At 55.5% G+C, this 21,587-nt stretch overlaps 1 protein-coding gene across 3 annotated transcripts; it reads left to right on the forward strand.

The window, feature by feature from the left end:
- The first annotated feature begins 5,320 nt into the window (after positions 1-5,320).
- On the forward strand, positions 5,321-14,248 carry SLC9A5 (solute carrier family 9 member A5). 3 transcript variants are annotated; one of them, XM_083870319.1, is made up of 15 exons: positions 5,321-5,601; positions 6,252-6,415; positions 6,702-6,780; positions 7,478-7,655; positions 7,785-8,005; positions 8,191-8,393; positions 8,904-8,993; positions 9,122-9,192; positions 9,887-10,016; positions 10,177-10,265; positions 10,430-10,556; positions 10,680-10,850; positions 11,420-11,489; positions 11,645-11,776; positions 12,153-14,248. In XM_083870319.1, the coding sequence occupies exons 1-15, from the start codon at positions 5,427-5,429 to the stop codon at positions 12,617-12,619; spliced, it is 2,367 nt and encodes a 788-aa protein (XP_083726445.1). In that variant the 5' UTR covers positions 5,321-5,426; the 3' UTR covers positions 12,620-14,248. The 3 variants fall into 3 exon arrangements, with proteins under 3 accessions (XP_083726445.1, XP_083726447.1, XP_083726446.1); XM_083870321.1 differs by having other exon boundaries at positions 12,089-12,370; XM_083870320.1 differs by having other exon boundaries at positions 5,380-5,470.
- Positions 14,249-21,587: the final 7,339 nt, after the last annotated feature.

Below are 21,587 nucleotides of genomic sequence, written 5' to 3' on the forward strand. Positions count from 1 at the left end.
GGGGCCCGGGGCGGGCCGGTGCCGGGCGGGGCGGGGAGCGGCGGGCGGGGCCGTGGGGCGCGGGGGCCGGCCCGGCGCATCCCCACGTGCGCGTGACGCGGGCGGGGGCCGGGGCCGGGAGCGGGAGCGCGGCGGAGCGGAGCGGCGGGAGCGGCGGGGCCATGCACCCCCCGGCGGCCTCCCCCGGCCCCGCCGCCCCGGCGGGAGCCGAGCTGCTGCGGTGGCAGTGGCGGGAGGTGCAGGCGCCCTGCCTGGTGGCCGCCTGGATCCTGGTAGCCAGCCTGGCCAAGATCGGTGAGTGTCCCCGTGTCCCCACCCGCTCCGGTCCCCCGGGAGCAGCCGCGCCCGCCCCCGGGCAGGCAGGGGGGATGCGGCATTCCCAGCGGGCGCGGGGGCACCCGGGACCAGCGGTGTCACCGCGCGCCGAAACGCGGGTCATGGGGACAAATCCGGCCGGTCACCGCGCTCGGCTGGGTTGCGGAGGTCGGGGCCACCCCGCATGCTCCGTGCCCTGTCGGGGGATGATGTGCGGTGACGGGGTGAAGGTACCACTCCAAGGAAAAGGTGGCGGCCCGGGCTATTTTTTTCCTGCGAAGAATGGATGGATAGATGGGTGGGCACAGAGGATGGATGGTTCATGAGAAGAGAAGCCCCAAAGGATGTCCCGTGTTCCCAAAGGCTCGAACAGCACCTGCCTTTGGCAGTTCTGGAACCATTGTTCCCCCAGAGCCCTGGGGAAATGCTCGGCGGTGCCAGCGCCAGGCGGGATGTGTCCCCGGCAGCCTGGGGATGGCAGGTGCCTGCAGTCTCCTCCAGTGGGTCACTCCAGATTGGGTTGGCCTCGGGCTCTTGTGCTCCCCAGCACAGGACCACACAGCCAGGGGGAGGCTGTGCTGAGGCTGCGTGGGAAGGCACAGTGAGGATGTGTGTGAGCTGCGCAGGGCTGGGCTCCCCACCAGCACTGGGGGTGCTGGGGAGGGGATACTCATGCCTGGGTGCCAAGCAGGGGTACCCAGAGGGCTGGTCCCTCACAGTGCCCCGGCCTGCTGTGCTGGGTCCAGGGGATGAGATCATGACCTTGAGCCAGGTTTTCTCCTCAGGGACCCTGCTGTGGGCACAGCCCCTATGGTGGGGGCATAGACACCTTCTTAGTTTCTAGTTGGAGCAAGAAATGTGTGTTCAGAGTTAGGCAGAGGGATCTCAGATCAGTCAGGGATGTGCAGCAGCACTCATTACACAGGGGACAGATACAGCTCTGACCACCAGCTGGCCTCTTCCTGTCCCAAGCATCATCGTAGATATTGCATTCCTCTCCTTCCTTGCCTTCTCACAGGAGAGACCTAAGCCTCGCGAGGAATGAATTAAAAGGTATCATGAGTTTAAAAATACAACACTCTGCTGTAGCTGTGCCACCTCCAGCTGCCGAGTGCGTCCCTCCTACCTGCAGAAGATCAGAGAGAAAATTCCCTTCCCTGGCTGATATTTTCTTCTCTCCAGCCTCTCCCCGGAGCTGCTCCTTGTGCAGGTTGCCATTGACGTGCTCCCCTCAGCCACCCTGGATTTTGTGTGGGTGGGTGCAGGGGGGCCTGAGCTGGGATCATTCCCAAACCCCCAGATCCACCACATCCTTCCAGGCCTGAGGCTGATGGCCACTCTCCTTCTCTGTCTGTGGGACACGACCCTGATGGCTGACAGCTTCAAGCTGCCCGTAGTGTATCTGCTGGGTCCAATGGATACTCAGGTCCAATGGAGCCAATAGGGACACCCAGACCTGGGGGCACAGCTGCAGGCTGCACCCTGCTGTGGGCATCCCCAGAGATGGCACATGCAGTCCCCAGAGTGCACAGGAGTCCACAGAGGAGATGAACAGGGTGGAGGATTTTAGGGAGCAGAGAGGGCAGCTCCAGCTGTGGCAGCTGTGGATGCTGGGCGTAGGCTGGTGCAGAGTATCCGTTGTGGTTGTGGCACTCACAGCCAGCTCACAGCCCTGTGACTGCAGGGGAGGAAGCGGCCCCACGCCCGGGTGATGGGGAAATGACACTGTGGGCTCTGTTCTCAGAGCCAGTCACGATGCTGGGGTGACCCAAGGCAGCAAACACCCGGGGCAAGGAAAAACTGGCTTGGGTGTTGCCTTCCTGCACAGCGAGGCATCATCCGGGCTTTACTGCCTTTTCCATCCACAGTCAGAGCACAGGATGTGGGGAATACAGAGGTGATGAGCATTGCCCCAAACCAAACATTCTCCTTACACGTAACTGCCCCACAGGCAGGAGTTTGCCAGCAGATAGATGTTTTTCTATGCAGCAGCATTGCCATGGGTTGCAACCATCTCTCCTCACACCATCACCTCTGTCCCCAGATGCTCATGTCTTGGTTTAGGTGTTCTGCCGTTTCCCAAGCTCTGGAGGAGCAGAGCAGGTTTTGGCCCTGAGTTATCTCAATCGCAAATCTTTTATTAGAGATGCCTGAGTATGGATTATGTCTCTGAAGTTAATTCACATGTGGCTAAGTTACTGTTGCTGTGGGAACCTTTAGTGCTGAAATCCTTGACTAGTGTGTATAAAATTAGAGCTCGTTCCGTCTGTCCCCACTGGCTGCTCCCTGTGACACAGGAGCTCATGTGCTGCCATTTCCTGGGGAGGGTGGCAGCTTTCCCCATCAGCCCAGAGATTTTTGGACAAGCATGATCTTTCCCGTTGATGCTTCTCCTTTATTTGACCAAGTTTCTGGTTTGGTGAAAACAATCATAGAACCATAGAATGGTTTGAATTGGAAGGGACTTTAGAGATTATCTTTTTCCAACTACCCTTGCATGGGCAGAGACACTTTCCACTAGACCAGGTTGCTCAAAGCCCCATCCACCTTGGCCTTGAACACCATCCATCCATGACAGATGGCAGCCAGGACCCATGTCCCCACAACATCCCTGCACGCTCTCCTGGATCCCTCCAGCCAGCCAGGACATAGCTCCACAGCATGGGGAATGCAGATGGGTTGCCGAAGCAGAGAGCAGGGATCTTGGCAATGTTCCTGAGAATGCAGAAAGGGGCTGGACGCCTCGTTCCCTTCTTGAAAACTTCAGAGCTTTGTTCCCGTGGGTGGGAAGCGGCTTCACAGCCTGCTGCAAGCGCTGAGTGAGCACCATTTGTCCACCGGGGAAGGCAGCTTGTGTGGGGTGAACAGGGCTCTGCAGTGACTTGTGTGGTCATTTAGCAGGAATTTGGCCTGGATGAAGCCCAGCTGGCTTTTCCTCAGGCTGTGGGTCTGCTTGGAGGGCTGTAGTGTCCATGTCACCACAGTTTCCAGGGCTGTATTGCAGCCCGTAGCAGTGAGCAGAGGTGCCTGGGGCTGACAGGGAGTGCCCTGGGCTCTGTGGCTGGGGTGCTCAGTGGCAGAGCTATGGCAGAGGCTTGGCCTGGGTGCACTTTCCTATTGAGGTGCTTGGTGATGGAGCTGCAGATCATGCTGCCCCTGTGCTCACTGCTCTGCCCCTGCTGGCTGCAGCAGTGCTTCTGCTGTATTATGGCAGGAAGCCAGTGCTGGGGCATGGATGGGGTTTACCGTGCCAAGCAGCAACCTCTTGAGGTCCTCAGCTAAAGGAAAAGTGGCCCTTAGCCTGCACATTGGGTGGTGGGCTCAAAGATGTTGTCTCTGGTTGTGAACCAGATCTTCGTCATTGAATTATCTTCTCTAATTCAGAGCTCAGCTGTGGTGAAGGCAAGAAAATTACTTAAGAGGTGCTGGGAAAGGAGAAAGGAAGAACATCAGGAGGCCACAACTTCAATTCTCTGGCTGTCCACATCTTGGGAACACTGGGACCTGTCCCAGAAGGATAGAGCAGGACCAGGACAGGTTCAGAGGAAAATGACAAGGGCACAGAGACATGGAAACCTAGTGATGAAGCACTGCCTGTTCCTGGGCTCCTCTCCAGGTCTACGCCACTGGAGACAGCACCCTGGGCTAGGCAGACCTTATTGTCTGTCCATTGGGGTTCCAAAGGAGGGAAGCAGCTGAATGACCCAGGGCTGGTGCATGACCATAGCACAACTTTCCGTCTGGAGGGGTAGCTTGGCACAAGCAATGGGCATCTTTAGTCCAGCTAAAGGCTTTAGGGACTGGCTTTTGAGGTTGGCAGCAGGGCTGGGCTTGCAGCCAAGTGATGGCTCAGAGCCTGCCCTGATGTCCCTTGTACCTGCTGGGTGCGCAGGGACAGAGGTGGCTCTCAAAGTGCCTGGAGGAACCCACTCCCCAGGAGATTCCTTTATCTGATGGTTAAGTCATGTGACAGAGCTGGGCTGGATGTCACAAGTGATGGCAGAACTCTATGATGGGGGGACAAAATCACTGTGACCCTCAATAGCCTTTCCCCAATCAATGTCCTTTTGGAGGGGCAGCAAAATTACAGCACCTTGTGCTAGTGAGGAGAAACCTCCAGGGATCGGGGTTGTCTGCCTGGAGGTTGGACTGATTTGGGATTACACAGTGTAATTTTGATTTGGGATATCCCTGATATGGGGAACAAGGGTGCCTAGAGGGATGAATCCCCTGTGCTGGCCGATGTGGCATCTTGCTTGGCTTGTGCATGAGCACAGGCTCACTGCCACACTATTGATGGATGAATACCAGGGCATCCTCTGCTTGCTTTAGAAAATACATCCTGTTCCACGGTAGCTTAAGATTTGGCCCAAACCTTGCATGGAATAAAATGATTATTCCAAGCATCTCTAAATCTGCAGCTCCCAAGTGCCTGTGTTTTTGCATGCAGGTAGGTTAGCTGGTGCTGAGGGAGGTTGTGCTCGGGCATGGCTTGTGCTGCAGTGGTTTGCATGCTGCTCTGGCTGCTTGCTCAGATGGATGCAAACAAGGTCACCCTCTCACCAGGGCTGAGCATCCTCGTCTCCAAGTGGGGTAACATGTCCCGGTGTACCAGGATTTCTTCACTTGAACAGCAGCCAGCAGTGCTTGTGACGCTGTGAACGTGCTTGCTGTCTGCTTTAAACCTTTTAAGTGCAGACACCAGAAGCCAAGAAAAGTAAAATGCCTGGCTGATTGTCTTATTAGACAGTGGCTGAGAGGGAGAGAGACATCCTAAAGAGTCAGGGACCTGAAATCCTAACTGGGAGGTAGCTGGAAAGTCTTTTATGCACAAATGTGGCCATGAAGCAGCCTTCATAGGTGCTCCCTTGTTCTCCTCTCATCCATCACGGATCACCCAACCCTTCTGTGAAACCTGTGGATTTGGGATGCTCTGTCCATATGCCTCTTTGGCTGATGCTCTCATTCTTCTTTTTCTTCTAGTTTTCCACCTGTCAAGGAAGGTGACATCTGTCGTCCCAGAGAGCTGCCTTCTCATCCTGCTGGGGCTGGGCCTGGGGGGCATCGTGTTGGCCGTGGCAAAGAAAGCCGAGTACCAGCTGGAGCCAAACATGTTCTTCCTCTTCCTTCTGCCCCCCATCGTCCTCGACTCAGGGTACTTCATGCCCAGCCGGCTGTTCTTCGACAACATTGGTGCCATCCTCACCTACGCAGTGGTGGGCACGCTCTGGAACTCCTTTGCCACCGGCACCGCGCTCTGGGGACTGCACCGGGCCGGGCTCATGGGTGGGTGTGCAGCGCTGCCCAGCTTGGACCACATCCCCAAAAAATAGGTTGGAGGTGCAAAGAACCCCCAGTTGCATAGCCCACTGCCTCTCCCTGCTGTGGATTCCTAGGAATTACAGCGTGAGCAGGGTCCTGACATCCTGGGAATGGCGCTCTGGCAGGACGGTCAAGCGTGCAGGACAGACGGGCCCTGCTTGGCACTGGGCTGACTCATGTCTTTGCTATTTTTGTCTGCTGACCTTGGCTAGCCTTGCTGGCTCGCTGCCGTGTTCCCTGTCCTTGGCTGGAGCCACTGGCCCTGGCTGGCCTGGGCTGTGTTTTGAGCTCTCCTGAGCCCTGAGGAGCCACTTGATGCCTGGACCTGAGGTGGGGCTGAGCCACCTTTGGTGGTACCTGCTGGAGGAGCAGTGAAGCACCTGGGTGCCAACAGGGGCATCCCTCATGCACCTCTCATGTTGCAGCAAGAATGCACTGAGTCCCACTTTCCAAGGGGCATCCCGGAGGTCTGGGAACACTCATCCCACTGCACTCCCAGTTGAGATGCTGCAGCCAAGTCACTGAGATCAGATGAGGGATAGGCTTGTTTCCACCTGGTGAGAGGGGCTCTGGGGTGGCTGGTTTGCCTGACTTTGTTCCTTCTGTCCTAACAGATCCAGGTGTTGAAGCTGGGCTGATGGATTTCCTGCTCTTTGGCAGTCTGATTTCAGCTGTGGACCCAGTGGCAGTCCTGGCTGTCTTTGAAGAGGTCCATGTTAATGAGACCCTCTTCATCATTGTGTTTGGCGAGTCTCTCCTGAATGATGCTGTCACCGTGGTGAGTTGCAGATTGGGGGACTCTGATGTTGAGCCCAACATGGTCCAAGGTGCTGGAATTCCTCAGAATGGGCAGAGGATGCATGTGACATCCCCAAGCTGGTGGCAGACCCATGCTATGCTCTCTTGACCTTTCCTCTTTCCTGGCCCTGGGAGACTTTGCCTGCTGAAATGAGCTCTTACCTGACAGGTTTGGGGTGGAAAATGCCTCTTCCACAGGACCCTTCCTGCCCCTCTCAAGGCAGGGAAGTGCCCTGCATTTCTCAAGGGATTTGCCTTGCCTGCAGGTGCTGTACAAGGTCTTCAACTCTTTTGTGGAGCTGGGCCCAGCACACATCCACGCCACAGACTACGTGAAGGGGGTAGGTGAGTAATTGCCACTCCAGCCCTTCCACCTCTTCCTCTGTTGTCAAAGTGAAGCAGGGCAAGCACAGAAGCCACTGTCCTGTGGGGTGGGCACTGAGCACCACAGCTATGTCATCTCCATGTGTCACATGCTGGCCACACCCTAGAACTGCAGAATTCTTTGGGCTGGAAGGGACCTTAAAGACCCTCTTGTTCTAACCCCCCTTCCATAAGCAGGGACACCTTCCACTAGACCGGGTTGCTCAGAGCCCCACCAACCTGGCCTTGCACACGTCCAGGGATGGGACAACCAATCTGTACCAGGGCCTCACCACCCTCACAGGGAAGAATTTCTTCCTAATACCCAGTCTAATCCTACCCTCTCTCAGTTTGAAGCCATTCCCCCTTGTCCTTGTCACTCCATGTCAAAAGTCCCTCTCCAGCTCTTTTTGAGCACCCTTTAGGTACTGGAAGAGCTTCTGATGTCTCCCCAGAGTCTTTTCCAGGCTGAACAACCCCAACTGTATCAGCCTGTCCCCACAGCAGAGGTGGTACAAGGGATGCTTTGAGATCATCCAAAGCTCTGTGTTCCATGGCATGCTTTGGAGGGAACCTGGGTGGGAACATGAAGCTTGGCCAGCCCAGCATGGCATTGCTGTGGGTCACAGGAGCTGGGCCCACTTGCTTATGGTTCGAATGAGTCTTCTCCTCCCACCAGCCTCCTTCTTCCTGGTGAGCCTGGGGGGCACAGCCGTGGGGCTGCTCTTTGCCTTCCTGCTGTCCCTGATCACGCGGTTCACCAAGCGCGTGCGCATCATCGAGCCGCTCTTCGTCTTCCTCCTGGCCTACGTCGCGTACCTCGCTGCCGAGATGGTTTCACTCTCTGCCATCCTGGCGTGAGTACTGCCCTGGCCCCCAGGGGAAACCACAATTTGGGGTTGCAGTGCTGAGCAGCAAGAGGCAGTGAGTAGACTCACTGCTCATCCCGCTGTAGGGCCATGCCAGCTCCTTCTGCCCCTCTGCAGAGTCACCTTCTGTGGGATCTGCTGCAAGAAGTACGTGGAAGCCAACATCTCCCAGAAATCCCGCACCACAGTCAAGTACACCATGAAGACGCTGGCCAGCAGCTCAGAGACCATCATCTTCATGTTTCTGGGCATCTCAGCTGTGGACACCTCCAAGTGGACATGGGACACAGCACTGGTGCTGGGCACCCTGTTCTTTATCCTCCTCTTCAGAGCTGTGGGTCAGTCTGTCCTGCTGTGTTATGTGGCCGGTGGCACACAGCCCCTTTCATGCCAAAAAGGGATATTGCCCAGGAAAGGCTGAAGCACAAGGCTAGCCATGGATCCTGGCTGGGATTTTGTGCTGTCTCCTGCAGCAGGCAGGGTTCTCCCAGCGTTCCAGGCTCTCCTTCTCCTTCTTCCCCAGGTGTTGTTCTCCAGACATATGTACTCAACCGCTTCCGCCTCATCCCCCTGGACAGGATTGACCAGGTAGTCATGTCATATGGTGGCCTCCGTGGGGCCGTGGCCTTTGCCCTGGTCATTCTGCTGGACAAGGAAAAGGTGAAAGCGAAGGACTACTTTGTGGCAACGACCATCGTGGTGGTGTTTTTCACTGTCATTGTGCAGGTGAGGATGGGCACTCTCCCCTCATCCAGTGCTGCTTTCTTGCTCCAGAACTGGCCTGGGGACATGTGCTTTGGGAAAGTATCTTTTTTCAAGTGACCTTTGCTCCTCGGTGCTTTCTGGCACCTCCTCCATCAGCAGGATTGCTATGGGACTGTTGTGATGGTGGGACCATAGCCCACATTCTTTTCCCACTGGCATTGTGTTCTGGGACTGGCCCCTGGAGCTCCAAGGGTGCCTGGCTGTCCAGGCTGCTCTCTTTACAAAGCTGCTGATGGGCCCTGGCTCTGGCATTCAGTGCCCTGGGGAGGGAAGGCACGAGGAGGATGAATATGAGTCTAGGGGAAGGATGACTGGGGGTGTACACACAGCACAGGAGTTGGGTTGGTAGGGGCATGTGTGGCTGGCATAGCCACTGTCCCCAGTCACTTCGTGCTGCTTCTGCTCCCCATGCCCCAGCCATGCACCCTCTCGCCCTCCCAGTCTTTCCCTTGCCTTCTCCTGCCATTCTAGGGCCTCACTATCAAACCCCTGGTGACGTGGCTGAAGGTGAAGCGCAGTGACCACCACAAACCTACACTGAATGAGGAGCTGCATGAGCACGTAGGTGATAGTGCCAGAGGCTGCCTGGCTCTCCTCACATGTGGAGCTGGGCGAGGGCCATGTATGACCTTGGCATCTCCAGGGCACCCATAGCCTTGCCACCACTCTCCCTTTTCCCCTCACCCAAGGCCTTTGACCACATCCTGGCAGCAGTGGAGGACATCGTGGGGCACCATGGCTACCACTACTGGCGGGACAAGTGAGTGCGTTAGACAGGATCCTCTGCTGATTATTAATGAATGGGAGACACATGCCAGCCGCAGAGACAGCTTCAGGTTCTCACAGGAGGAACACCCCTGCTGTGAGCAGGACGGCAGGACCAGGAAGCCTGTATGTATGTCTGTCCATCAGTCTGGACAGGTACCATCTGGCTGTTGTGCAGCAGACCAGGATCACAAAAACATCCCAGAGAGAGGTCAGGCAGGTGTGGCTGGGGATGCTGTGGAGCTGGCATTGCTTGCCAAGGTCAGAACTTGGGGTATCCATGTTAGTGGCAATTGCCCTCTGCCTCCTCATGGATGGAGCTGCACTGGGCACTGAGGAGGGAACAGCCCTGTTCCTGCCTGGGCAGTGTTTATCTGCAGCACATGGACAGGAAAAGGATGCAAAAAGCCTGTTTCCTGCAGGGGAAGTGCTCCAGCAGGGTGGCCCCAGTCCTACTCCCACTGCCTCTCACAGACCCGACGGTGTCTGGCTTCCCCTTGGGCAGGCTGAAGGATCACCATGTCCCCTCCCCTCCTGCTCTCCCTGGCAGTGTGCCCCTGTGCAGAGCCAGGTCCTGTGTGCCCAGCCTCCCTTTGCCATACTTGGGACACTCAGCCTTGTGTGGGTAGATATCCCTGGCTGTGGTACCCCATGGGAGCTAAACTGCCTGTGTCTTCATCTCATGGCAGGTGGGAGCAGTTTGACAAGAAATACCTGAGCCAGCTCCTGATGCGGAAATCTGCCTACAGGCTGCGGGATGAGATCTGGGATGTGTACTACAAGCTGAACATCCGTGATGCTATCAGCTTTGTCGATCAGGTACAGGCAGTACTGGTGTCCAGGCGGCAGGGTGGCCCTGGCAGGAGAGGTTTCCCTCATGTATGGCCACATGTGCACCCTCTTGCCAGGCAGTGGGGACCTGCCCATCCCAGCTGGGTCCTTGCTGTCCTGATGCCAGCCTTGTCCTCCCACCTCCCAGGGTGGCCACGTGCTCTCGGCAGCCAAGCTGGCGCTGCCCTCCATGCCCAGCCGCACGTCCATGTCAGAGTCATCAGTCACAAACCTCCTGTGAGTACAACCATCCCTCCAAGCTCCTGGACAGATCTCGCTGGACCTCACAGCTGCCCTCTTCCCTGGGGCGGGGGAGGGGGGGGGGGGTTGCACCAGAGTTGGCAGGGGGCTGGCACAACGTGGGCACGGAGCCCAGCCTGTCCATCTCCATCTCCCCACAGGAGGGAGAGCGGGAGCGGCGCATGCCTGGACCTGCAGGTGATCGACACGGTGCGGAGCCGCCGGGACAAGGAGGATGCTGCCATGCACCACGTGCTGCGAGGGAGCCTCTACAAGCCCCGCCGGCGGGTGAGCACTCCTGGGCGTGCGGCTGACCCCGAGGGGAGCAGCACCCGCAAGAGGAGCAGGGATGGACGGTGCTCTGTGGGGCCAGCTGCTCACCCTGTGTCTCTTTGCCTCTCCCTCGGCCAGTACAAGGCCAGCTACAGCCGTCACTTCATCTCTCCAGATAAACAAGAGCGCCAAGATAAAGAAATCTTCCGGCAGAACATGAAGAGGCGTCTGGAGACCTTCAAGTCCACAAAGCACAATGTCTGCTCCTCCAAGAGCAAGGCCAGGCTGAAGGAAAAAGGCAGGAAAAAGGCAAGTCCTTCCCAAGCTCCTGTTCTTTTCCTAGCTCTGAGATTTGGCCACCCCAGGATGAAGTAAGAGAGGTCCTTTTGGGATGTAGGTGAAGTGCTGCAGGGCATCAGCAGCTCCATAGTCAGAGGAGAAAGTGCCTCATCTCTTCTCAGTCTTGTTGATGCTGCATGTGAGCATGCAGGTGTTGTGTGTCCATGTGTCCCCAGCATGCCATCAGTGCTGTGGGGTGGCTCTTCATGGGCAAAGCCCTGGAGGAGTCCCAGCTTTGTTTTGCAAAAGCACTCAGCATAAAGCAGCCTCAATGTTGGTGCAGATCCAGTCTCAGAAATGTGGCACTGCACCTCAAATTGAGCCTTAGGTATCTTCTTTTGTTTAGAGGCTTTTCCAGCCATTGCAGCTGAGCAGTTTATTGTGGGGCCATGAAAATGGAAAGCCTAAGGACTAGAAACCATCTGCCATGTAGCCAGGGTGGGAATCTACATGCCCAGTGTTGGCTGGCTCACAGGACCACCTGTTGGGTTGAGGGCTTTGCACAGGGCAGGTCCCACCCAGTTCTTCTTCTTTCACAGAAGAACATCTCTCTGACCAAAGAGGCACCCAATGGGAAGACACACAGAAATGTCCCCTGGCAGGATGCAGGTAAGGCCAGTGGCAGGTGAGGATGGCAGGTCCTGGCAAGGGGACCTGGTGGCATGGGAGGGGAGCACCTGCTGTGCCTGCCCACTGCCAGCTCAGTGAGATGACAGCACCCAGGGTTGTGCTAGCACCAACCTACCCCCTCCATCTGCCTGCAGCTCCTGTCCTGGTGATGGTCAGTTCAGAGGAGGAGGAGAGTGACAGCTCAGAGACGGAGAAAGAGGACGATGAGGGGATTGTGTTCGTTGCTCGAGCCACTGATGAGGTCCTGCAAGGAAGGACAACTTCTGGTAGGCACCAATGCTCCATACTGGGGCAACTGCCATTGGGTAGCTTGTCCTTCCTCTGCCTGTGGAGCAAAGCTGCCTTGGCTTGGGCAAAACCAAAGTCAACAGAGCATGAATGGGAGAATCACTGTCCTCTGGAGGCATGGCAGAGCTTCCCTGTAGCCTGCATCCCTGGGCCAGCACATGGTGTGATTCTTGGGGTTGTCCTGCATAGGGCAAAGAGTTGGACTCCATAATCCTTGTAGATCCCTTCCAACTCAGTATATTCTAGGATTCTATGGCCATTTGGTAGTGTTGGTTCTGCAATGTTTGCAGGGTCCAAGGACAGACTGAGAGCTGTGCAAGCTCCCTCTCACTGTCCCTCCATCTGCATCTCCAGGCAGCCTGGATGTCTGCCCCAGCCCCTGCATCATCCCTCCATCGCCAACCTTGGCAGAGAAGGAGCTGCCATGGAAAGGAGACCAGGCTGATCTGGCTGTTTATGTCTCCTCTGAGACCACCAAAATTGTGCCAGTGGATATGCAGAAGGCGTGGAACCAAAGCATCTCCTCCCTGGAGAGCATCGCTTCCCCCCCAGGCATCGAGAGTGGACCTCAACACAGGAGATTTGCCTGCCCTGTGCTGGAGGAGCAACCCCAGTCTGCAAGCCAGGTGATGCCAGAGCAGAGCTCCTGCTTCCAGTTCCCCAGCCATATCTCCAAGAGCGGCCGGTCACAGAGTGACAGCAGCCCGGACGGTCCTGAGCAGCAGGAGCTGCAGCCTTTGATGGCCACAGAGGAGCAGGGCAGGATGCCACCCACTGCAGAGGCCAGGTGGCTGATGTTCAACCGATCAAGCCACCTCTGAGGCACCCTGTGGATTGGGAAGGGGCTGAAAGCTGCAGACAGGCTATGAGCTGATGACCACTCTGTCTTGCATTGCAAAGCTTGTGTTTGTCTCCATAAACTCCAGGAGTGGCAGGAGAACCCAGTACTCCTCCTGGAGCTGTACTCCAGGGTGTGCTTTGCCCATGCACTTACTGATGCAAATCTGGTCAATAATTGGTCTTTGTGCTGTGACAGCAGGTATCAGCCCCTGTCCATCCAGGGAGGTACAGATCACAAACCTCATTCTTCCTCTCTGGTCCCTACACATCTCTGCTGCTGGGAGGTTAGAGATATTTCTCCCAGGGCTGGGATCCCAAACAGACTTGAACCTGTCATGGCTGTGCTGCCCTGAGGTGGTGGCTGCTGGCAGATGGGCTGTGGCTGCTCACAGGTGTAAGAGTATGAGCTGATCTCCAGCCTGGCAGTGCGTAGGAGACTTCTGGAAAGCGGGCTGAGAGCAGTGCTGGTGCACAAGAGCTCCCCACACCCAGTGACTGAGCCATTGACTTCAAGGTGGCCACAGTGCTAGTTCCTCACAGCATGCTTGGAGGTCAGCCAGGAGCTCAGAGATAGGTTCCTTGCCATGACAGCCCTGTGTTCCCTGGGTTATGGAGGCACCACAGAAGCAAGGCCATGACTTTCTCAGGACTGGGAGCAGTGCTCCTGGGGTTTGGCTCCACCAGGAGCTGGACTAGTGAACCTGTACGCACAGGGACTCTTCTAACAGCCAACCTGCTGTGCCAGTCTCACGCCTGTTGCCTGGATGTGTTCCCAACAGCTGCAGCATTCAGTTTTCTGGCTCTACTGGGAGGCAGCTGCCCTGCACAGCATCCTTGGTGTTCATTCTGTCCATGTCCCAGTGCCTCCAATTGTCTGGGGTGCATCAGCTAGAAGGACTGGACATGATGCAAGGAGTGGAGCGAGCAGCAGGTATGAATGTACATCAGGAACAGGGGTGAGGGGTGTGAGCAGTGTGCATCTTCAAAGGTCTGTCCCCAACACCTGCATCTCAGCCACCCCTGTTCCCTCCTCAGAGGGTGGTGGGAGCTGGTGGCCCACACGATGAATTATTTCTAGGGCCAAGAATTGCTTCCCAAAAACTGCTCAGCACACTAAAGAGCACAATGGCTGGGAACTGGCAGAGCAGGAGGGTTGGGGATTGCTCCTCTTTGGGAAAAATGGGGACTCGGACTGTTAATGCTCCAAAGCAGATAAAAGCCTGCCTTTTCCAGCTCTGTGGGTGTGCTGAGACAGGAGGTGCCAAGGGGACACTTGGATGCACTGGGTGGGTGAGCCCAATGTGGAGCAGGTGAGCTGGTGGGACCCCCAGCCCTTTCAGCAGGGCTCAGCAGAGGCCCTTCAGCTCTGTACCTGTTCCACCAGATGAGCATGAGGTTTTTAAAAGGTTTTTATATAGTTTTGCATTTCTGGTATGACTTATTCTAGTTTTGATTTCTGATATAGGGCCATACTAAATCTCTAGTTGGGTCAGTGTTTTCTGTAGCCATGGGCACCACAAATGACTCAAGACTTAATATATTATTTGCAAGGATATTGTTATAATGTGAAAATATATGCAGAGTATTTTGTAACGTTCAATAAACTGGAGTTGGAGCAGATGTTGTGGTCTGGTCTGTTTGTTGTCTGGGAACCTCTGCCCATCCTGGTTCAGTTCTCCTTTGCAAGCACCATGTCCCTGTGCCTCTCTGTTCTTCTCTACCCGAGGCCCCAACCCCCCTCTCTAGATGTGCCTAACTGGATTTCCTGGTTTCCATAAAGTTTGTGGAAAATGTGAAATTCTTTCCAGAGAGATGCTTGCCTGCAGCCATCGTTAGGCTGTGCAGAGGGAGCAACCAGTGAGAGACCAGGCCCTTCTGCCCAGAGCTGTGGCTGCACAGCCACCAGTGTGTTGGGAGCTCACATCTTCCCATGTCCTCCCTCCTTGCCAAAAAAATGTTTTAAAGGGGTCTGTTTCGGGGTATTCTGGGTCACAGGAGCCTCCTTGCATCAGTGTGTGTTGCTTTTGCTCTTCCCTTGACCTCCTAGTCTCTGCTTTTCCTGAAGGAAAGTAAATGTGGTTTACTTGATTCACAAGGTAGATGTTTCACTTGTATTGAATCTAGCATCTACCCCTGTTCCTTTTTGGCAGAGTCAAATGTAGCTTCTAGCCCTGTTAGCAGTGCACTGGCCCTGTTAGCTTTGCACTGGTGGAAGCTCTTGCTCCCTGTGACATTCCCCATCTGCCTTGCATCCCACTGACAATGCTGCTGGCTGAGCTGTGCTCTGTGTGCTGGACCTCAGTGCCAGCATTGCCTGCAGCTACAATTGCCTTGGCAGTGCACCAGGCTGTGTGAGCCAGGTTGTTTCCTGGAAGAGGTGGGTCTGCAGCCTTCAGGTCTTCAGAAGAGGGAAAGCAGACATCTCAGGTTCAGGAAATGCTGAGGCTGGTTGCTGGTCTCTCATCCAGATTATCTGAGCCTAGCAGCTAATGTGTGTGCAGGCTCTCCATGCCACCAGCCAGCAGCTCAGAGCTCCTCCTTCCCACTGTCAGCCCCAGCCTTGCTGTGAGCAGGGATGGTGGCTTCTTGCCAGTTTTTATTCTTGTACTCCACTCTCTGTATTTCACCTTAGAGTGTCCTGCCTGCACAGGACTGCTCTGATCCTTCCAGCATAGCTGAGAGTCGTCTCTTTCAGCCTAAAAATACTAAAGTGCTTCAATGGAAAAACACAAGGAGTGGGCCAAACCACGAATGCATGTGCCCAAAATTCTGCTTCTCCAGGACAGAGTAAGGCACAACCACAGGAGCTGCTTGTCAGACTCTAATCAGAACATATAACCCTCTGACTGTGACTGTAAGCAACCCCATCCCACAGCAGACTATTACAGACCTTTCATTTTGCACCCAGACTTCTGTTTAGACCCTGCCATTAAACCTGCACATTTTTTCCACAGGCATTTGCTTTCTCCAATACTCAGCTCCTCCAGTTCCTCTGTGGTACCAAAACTTGTGAAGTCAGCAGGGGATGTAAAACAGCTCAGCCATGAGCTGTATGGAAGAGCTGTGGGCAGTGAATTGGTATTGGCCATGTTACAAGTGAGTCTTAAAATCACCACACCACTTTTGCAAAATGCATATTGGAGCATCAGGTACATTTCAGAGAGGAAGGGGCTTGGGAAGCCCATGGTCCAATCCCAACTCCACGCAGGGCTGGTAGCAAAGCTAAACCAGGTAGCTCAGAATCCTGTCCCACTGGATTTGGAATGTCCCTGAGGATGGAGGTGTCAACTGTCCCTGTCCCAGAACCACACCACACTTACACCAGTCTTGCACAGAATGAATTTCTCCTTATGCACAGTAAATATTTCCCCTGGGGCAGGTTGTCCCTGTTACCTCTTGTTCTTCCAAGTGCTTCCCTGGGAAGAGTTGAGCTCTGTGGTTTTTGTGTGCCACCTTGTTGGTAGCTCCCCTCTGCCTTATCTTCTTAAAGCTGGTTCTCTCTGACATATATACATGTATATATATACATATGTATATGTCTGGAGATATATATATATATATATGCATATATATATATATATATATATATTCTTTTGGGAAGCCCCAGATTGGAACTAGCACCCAGTTGTGTCTCACAGATACCAAGTCCAAGAAATAATAATTTTCTTGGACCTGCCAGCTTTGTATTCTCCTCTGCAGCAAGGGTGCTGTTGACTCACAAGTGTAGTTGCTTATCCTGCTCTGTTTCTGGAGCACTACTGATACCCTCTTGGGAGGTTTTCACACTGCCCTATAAAGGCAGAAGCAGTGGGAAGTGAGTGAATTGGAGCCAGGTCCTCACCTCTCTCTCACACAAAGCATGGCAGAGGCTTTGGCCGTGCTCATGTTTGCATGGAGAAACAGCAGGAAGGCAAATGCAGAAGAATTCAGGGGAGGTGTTCAGTCTGATTGTATCTGGTACAAATAGTTTGGAGACACATTAGGGAGGCCGCTGCCTCCTCATGTCCATCTGTCCAAGCATCCATCTTACCTGGACACCTGAACACCTCCCCTGAATTCTGTGTTTGCCTTCCTGCTCTTTGCACCTGAAGCAGCCATCCCTGCTCCCTGCTTTCACTGGAACCTCCTCTGCCTGTTGGGGTAGGGAATATCCCCTGGAGGGGGATGCCAGCCCTGACCCTGGTCTGCCCCGCCGCGCTGGCTGGTGAAGCTGTGCAGAAGTTGCTCGGCTGACGGGATGCGGGCCGGGGCTGCACCTCGAGCGGTGACGGAGCCGGGATCAGTCGGCAGCCGGGGCGGATAATGAGGAACAGATTGGCGTTGGGCAGTGGTTCCCATGCTGCGTTCCAGGGCAGAGCGGTCGGGATGGGAGAGCCTTTGTGCTCCTCGCTGCACCCCTCCGGCTCGTGTGGAGCCGGCCCCTCGGCTGCCCAGGCTGTCCCCGCCGGCGGCCGGCACTGAGTGGCCCCGGGCTCCCCGCAGCGCTGGGGACTGTCCCCAGCGGCTCTGCCACCCGTCGGGCTGCAGGGTGCCCTTCCCCAGAAGGCTTTCCCCACAGCCTGGCTGTGCGAGGGAACGGGCTGCAGAGTGGACTGGCTGAGGACAGACAAGACCAAGGGGATCTTTAGGTCAGCAGGAGCTGGGTGGGGTGATCCACACCTTCCTTCGTGGCTCAGACTTCCTTGCTTTTCCCTGGAGGAGCAAACAAAACTGTAGCAATCTCTGAGGACTGCGTGATGAGGTTGATTTCTGCAGAGCAGCCAGAGTGGAAGCCAGCATGGTGGGGGCTTTGATTTTATGAGTACCCCAGATCCAAGAGTTGTGATGTTCCCTGCAGCCAGACACAGCTGTTCCTCGTAGCCTCTTGGAAGGCAAGGATCCCTGAAGAAACCACCTGGGCTCCTCTCACCTCATCTTTTCCTGGCATCTGTGGCCACACATCCAGGCTGTCCTGAAGGTAAATGAAACGTCGGCGGGTTAGTTGGAGAGGGAGGGAGCTGAGGCACATTGGGAAGATGACCACCAGCCCAGCTGGTCTGGTCTGTGTCAGACCACAGGTCAGCCCAAGCTTGTGGGTGGCCCAGGAAGAAGGGCTTTTAAAGCCATTTAAAGTGTTGCTTTGGCTCCTTGGCTGGCTGGGGGAAGTTTGGCTTCTGGTTGTGCAGAACCTGGGGCCTCGCTGTGTGTGGCTCCCTGGAAGTTTTGTGTCTCTGAGGCTTTCACAGGCAGTGGGATGAGCTGTGGGCTCAGAGCTGCCCTGAGAGCCCTCCTGTAGGCATGGCTGGTGCTGGGACCATGTGAGTACCACTTGTGCAGGAGTCACCCCCTCCAGATTTCTCCTGGACATTTGGATCCTGCCTGCTCTTTCAGAAATCCCAGTCTCCCAAGGGCCAGGATATTCCCTACCACATATGTGCATGTACATACACCTATCTTCAGTAGATATTCCTACCCTCTACTATTTATGGAGAAAGCTGGCAAAAGCTTCATAAAGGTACCCCAGAAAGACAGAGAAAGAAATAAAAAAAGAAACAACTATGAAGGCTGATAAGTTTCCCCAGGTTGAGGTGTGGGGCTGGCTGATGGAGCTGGCGGGTGAAGGAGCACCAGCCTCAGGTGCTGGGATGGAAGGGCCGTGGAGCAAACAGGTGGGACAGGTTGCTGCCGGGGCCTTAATCCATGATCCCTGCCAGGTTCACTCCGACCTGTGCTGTATTCTGCTAGTGAACAGATAGAACTGTTAAAAATATTAAACTTTTTTTTCCTTAATAAAAATAGCTTTGGAAGCAAACAGGAAATTACAGACTGAGGAGCGCAATGAAGCGGGGGAGGGGGAAAGACAGCTACCTCGCTGCGCTTGGATTTGTCTATAAATACAGCTCCACGTGGGGTGTCGCTTTCCCGAAGGCAACCGAACCGGCCCCAAAGCGGTGGGGATCGGGGGACGGGGGTGTGGGGGAGCATCTCCCCTGAGGCGAGGGTGACGCGCCGAGGGGCGGGGGGGGGGCGGTGCTGGCTGAGTACCGAGCTCAGCTGGCAGAGAGCTCGGTAAGCGAAAGCAGGAGAAGGAGAAGGAGGAGGAGGAGGAGGAGAAGGAGAGGGAGAAGGAGAAGCCGCACCGCCGACAGGTGTCGCCCCGCGCCCAGGCCGCGCCCCGGCCGCCCGCCAAGATGGCGGCCCCGTCCCCTCAGGGAGCCCCCGGCGGGGCGGGCGAGGCGGAGCGCGGCTCAGAGGCCACGGGGATTCTGTGACGGGGTAGTCTTAAGGGAAAAGACAATATACATATGGTAGTTTCAGGCCTCCTTTGGTGTGGCAGCCCAAGCTGCTCCCCCAGCTCGCCCCCGCTCTCCTGATGTCCAGGTTCAGTCACCGGCTCGCACTCTTTCTCAGACACCTTCATCTCATCTGGCAGCCAACGCAGGCAGGGGCTGCAAAATATGGCCCAACACCAAAACTTTCTTTTACTGTGGAGGTGGTGAGACACTGGAACATGTTGCCTAGGGAGGCTGTAGTTGTCCCAAACCTGGAAGTGTTTAAAGCCAGGTTGGATAAAGCCTTGAGCAGTCTGGTCTGGTGGGAGGTGTCTCTGCTCATGGCAAGAGGGGTTGGGACAGAATGATCTTCAAGGTCCATTTCAGCTTTCTATTAAAAAAAAAAAAAAAAAAAAAAAAAAAAAAAAAAAAAAAAAAAAAAAAAAGGCAAAGAACACACACCTGGACCTGTATGTTTCTGTGCTGGGGAGGAACCTCTTGCCCCACTAGTCCCTCCTCCCACCGCGCTCCTCAGGTTCATGGCCCCAGTCTGACGGTCCTGTTTGAACCCCAGAGGGGTCTAGGCCCCCTCAAACCTTCCCATGGCTGCTCTGTAACTGGCCTTACCCTGTCTCGGTTTGGGAGCAGAGATCCCTCTGCAAGGAGGAAGACAGCAAGCATTATGGAAGAAGGGCAAGCGAGAGGGAGAGAGGACAGATGCTGACAGGAGGCAGGAGCCCTCCGCCCTGTCTGTCTGAGCGGGAAACTGCTCATCTCCTTCAGGAGACACATTGTTATTGCTGCTGATGGCATCGAGTCACACCGTTTCCTGCTGGTGCTCTCCGGCCCTGCTGCCAGGGAGGGGAGGTGCCCGCCGCAGCTGGAACCAGGGGCACATCATGTCAGTATTGTGCTGCTTCCTGGTGCTTCCTCTGCCTCCAGCCCACGCTGGGAACAAAGGGACCCTGGTACAGCAGCTGTGATCCACAGCACACCACCTCCTCACTAGGCCCTGTGTCCCACCTGCTCTGTGTTCCTGCCTGGCATCCTTGCTGTAGGCATTCCCTGAGGTTCACTCCTCTAATTGCCAGCTGTGGATGTTCCATGGCAGACTGCTCCTATCCCTGTCAAACCAGCCCTTCCCTTCCAGTGGCATATAAGGAGCCTTTTCACTTCTCTGGATCTGCAGTCAGCAGAGTTGGTACTAGACTCCCCTAGGGAGAAGACCCTGACCCCAAACTGCTCCTTGCCCACTGCAGAGTGACTTGAACATCAACCTGAAGCCTTGCAGAGCTGCTGGAGGACTGTGATCTTTCCCCTTTGCCACCAGCTGGACAAGGCTAGGAGGGGACAGAGCAGGTCTCTTCTGTATCTGGGGAAACTGTCAGACCTGAGCAGGTTGTCATTCCTCTGTTGGAAATACCAGTTGGATTAAGGTTACTTTGAGAAGCACCTGGAGGACTCACAGTGGAACTGCTTGAGTTCAGTGGGCAACACAGCCCAGCTGTGACAGGCACCATGACAGCTGGGCCCAGGGAACGCCCATGCAGCTCTGTAAGGCACTGACTGGACCTGGAGATGCATCTTGAGGCTATTGCTCTGCCTCAGGGAGTGCTGAGCTAACTCAGCTGCTTGCCTGCTCTGGAGAAGCAAACTGCAGGCAGGTGAGAGCTTTCCTTCCCTCTGGAAACATTCTGCCATGGGAGAATGGTTTGCAAGATCTGTCGAGATCTGCTGGGTAGAGGCTCTGCAAATGCTGGCTGTAAGTGTGGGGTTTGGGAGGGTTGGAGGGCCTGGATGGGAGCTTGGTAGAGTGTGCACCTAGGGGAATAGCAGTTCAGGGGATCAAAGCTCCTGGATCAGAGTCCCTGACTGTCACCCCAGGTAGGACCTGGGAGGTGGCCCTGGCTCTGCAAACTGTGGAGCAGAGACTGCAGCTGGTGGTTGGAGAGGGGGTCTTTGCTTCCCTAGTTAGTTCTGCCAGCCCTGCCTCCTAGCAGGGCATAGTTGGATTTAGGTTGGTTTTGGGAAGAGAAGGGCTAGGTCTCCAGATCAGAAGTGTATCCTGGCCCTTGTCTGGTAATGGTGCTCAGTGGCATCCTCCAAGGGATGCACCCACTTCTCTTGGTGCGGGCTGAGCAGGTGTCTCATGGGCGCTGGTTGCTCAGCCATGAGCTGGGTACAGAGCAGGGACACAAGTGGAGGGCTCCTTGTGGAGTGGAGCCGTGGTGGGGGATGTCTGTCTGTCACCACAATGCTTGCTCTGCCAAGCAGACCTGGAAAGAGGAGCAGGCCCTGGCAGCTGTAACTGAGGATGGAATTTGCAGTTGTGTGTGACCCTGTGTTCCATGACTCCCTTGTCTGTGGGAGAGGGGCCGGGGCAGGAAGGGTGTGGGTGCCCGCTGGCACGTCTAGCTCAGAGGTGAGCGTGCTGTCTCGGAGAGTACAGTAAACATGTGCTGTGGGGCTAAATGGCATGCAACATCACTGCCAGGAGGGAAGGTAAACAGATGACTCTTCTGTGCCATTAAATATGTGGGATCTGGAGAGCGATGGGTCACTTTTAGGCTGCTCTTCAGAAAAAGCTGACCTGTTCTTCTGTTCAGAGACTGTGGTGAGTTTTGAAACAGCAGTCCTGAAACCACAGTTGGATTTCTAAGCCAAGAGCACTTTGTTCTCAGGGAAGGCAGGCAATGCC

This window comes from Zosterops lateralis (assembly GCF_965231275.1).
Source record: "Zosterops lateralis genome assembly, chromosome: 12".
In the NCBI taxonomy this organism is placed as follows: domain Eukaryota; kingdom Metazoa; phylum Chordata; class Aves; order Passeriformes; family Zosteropidae; genus Zosterops; species Zosterops lateralis.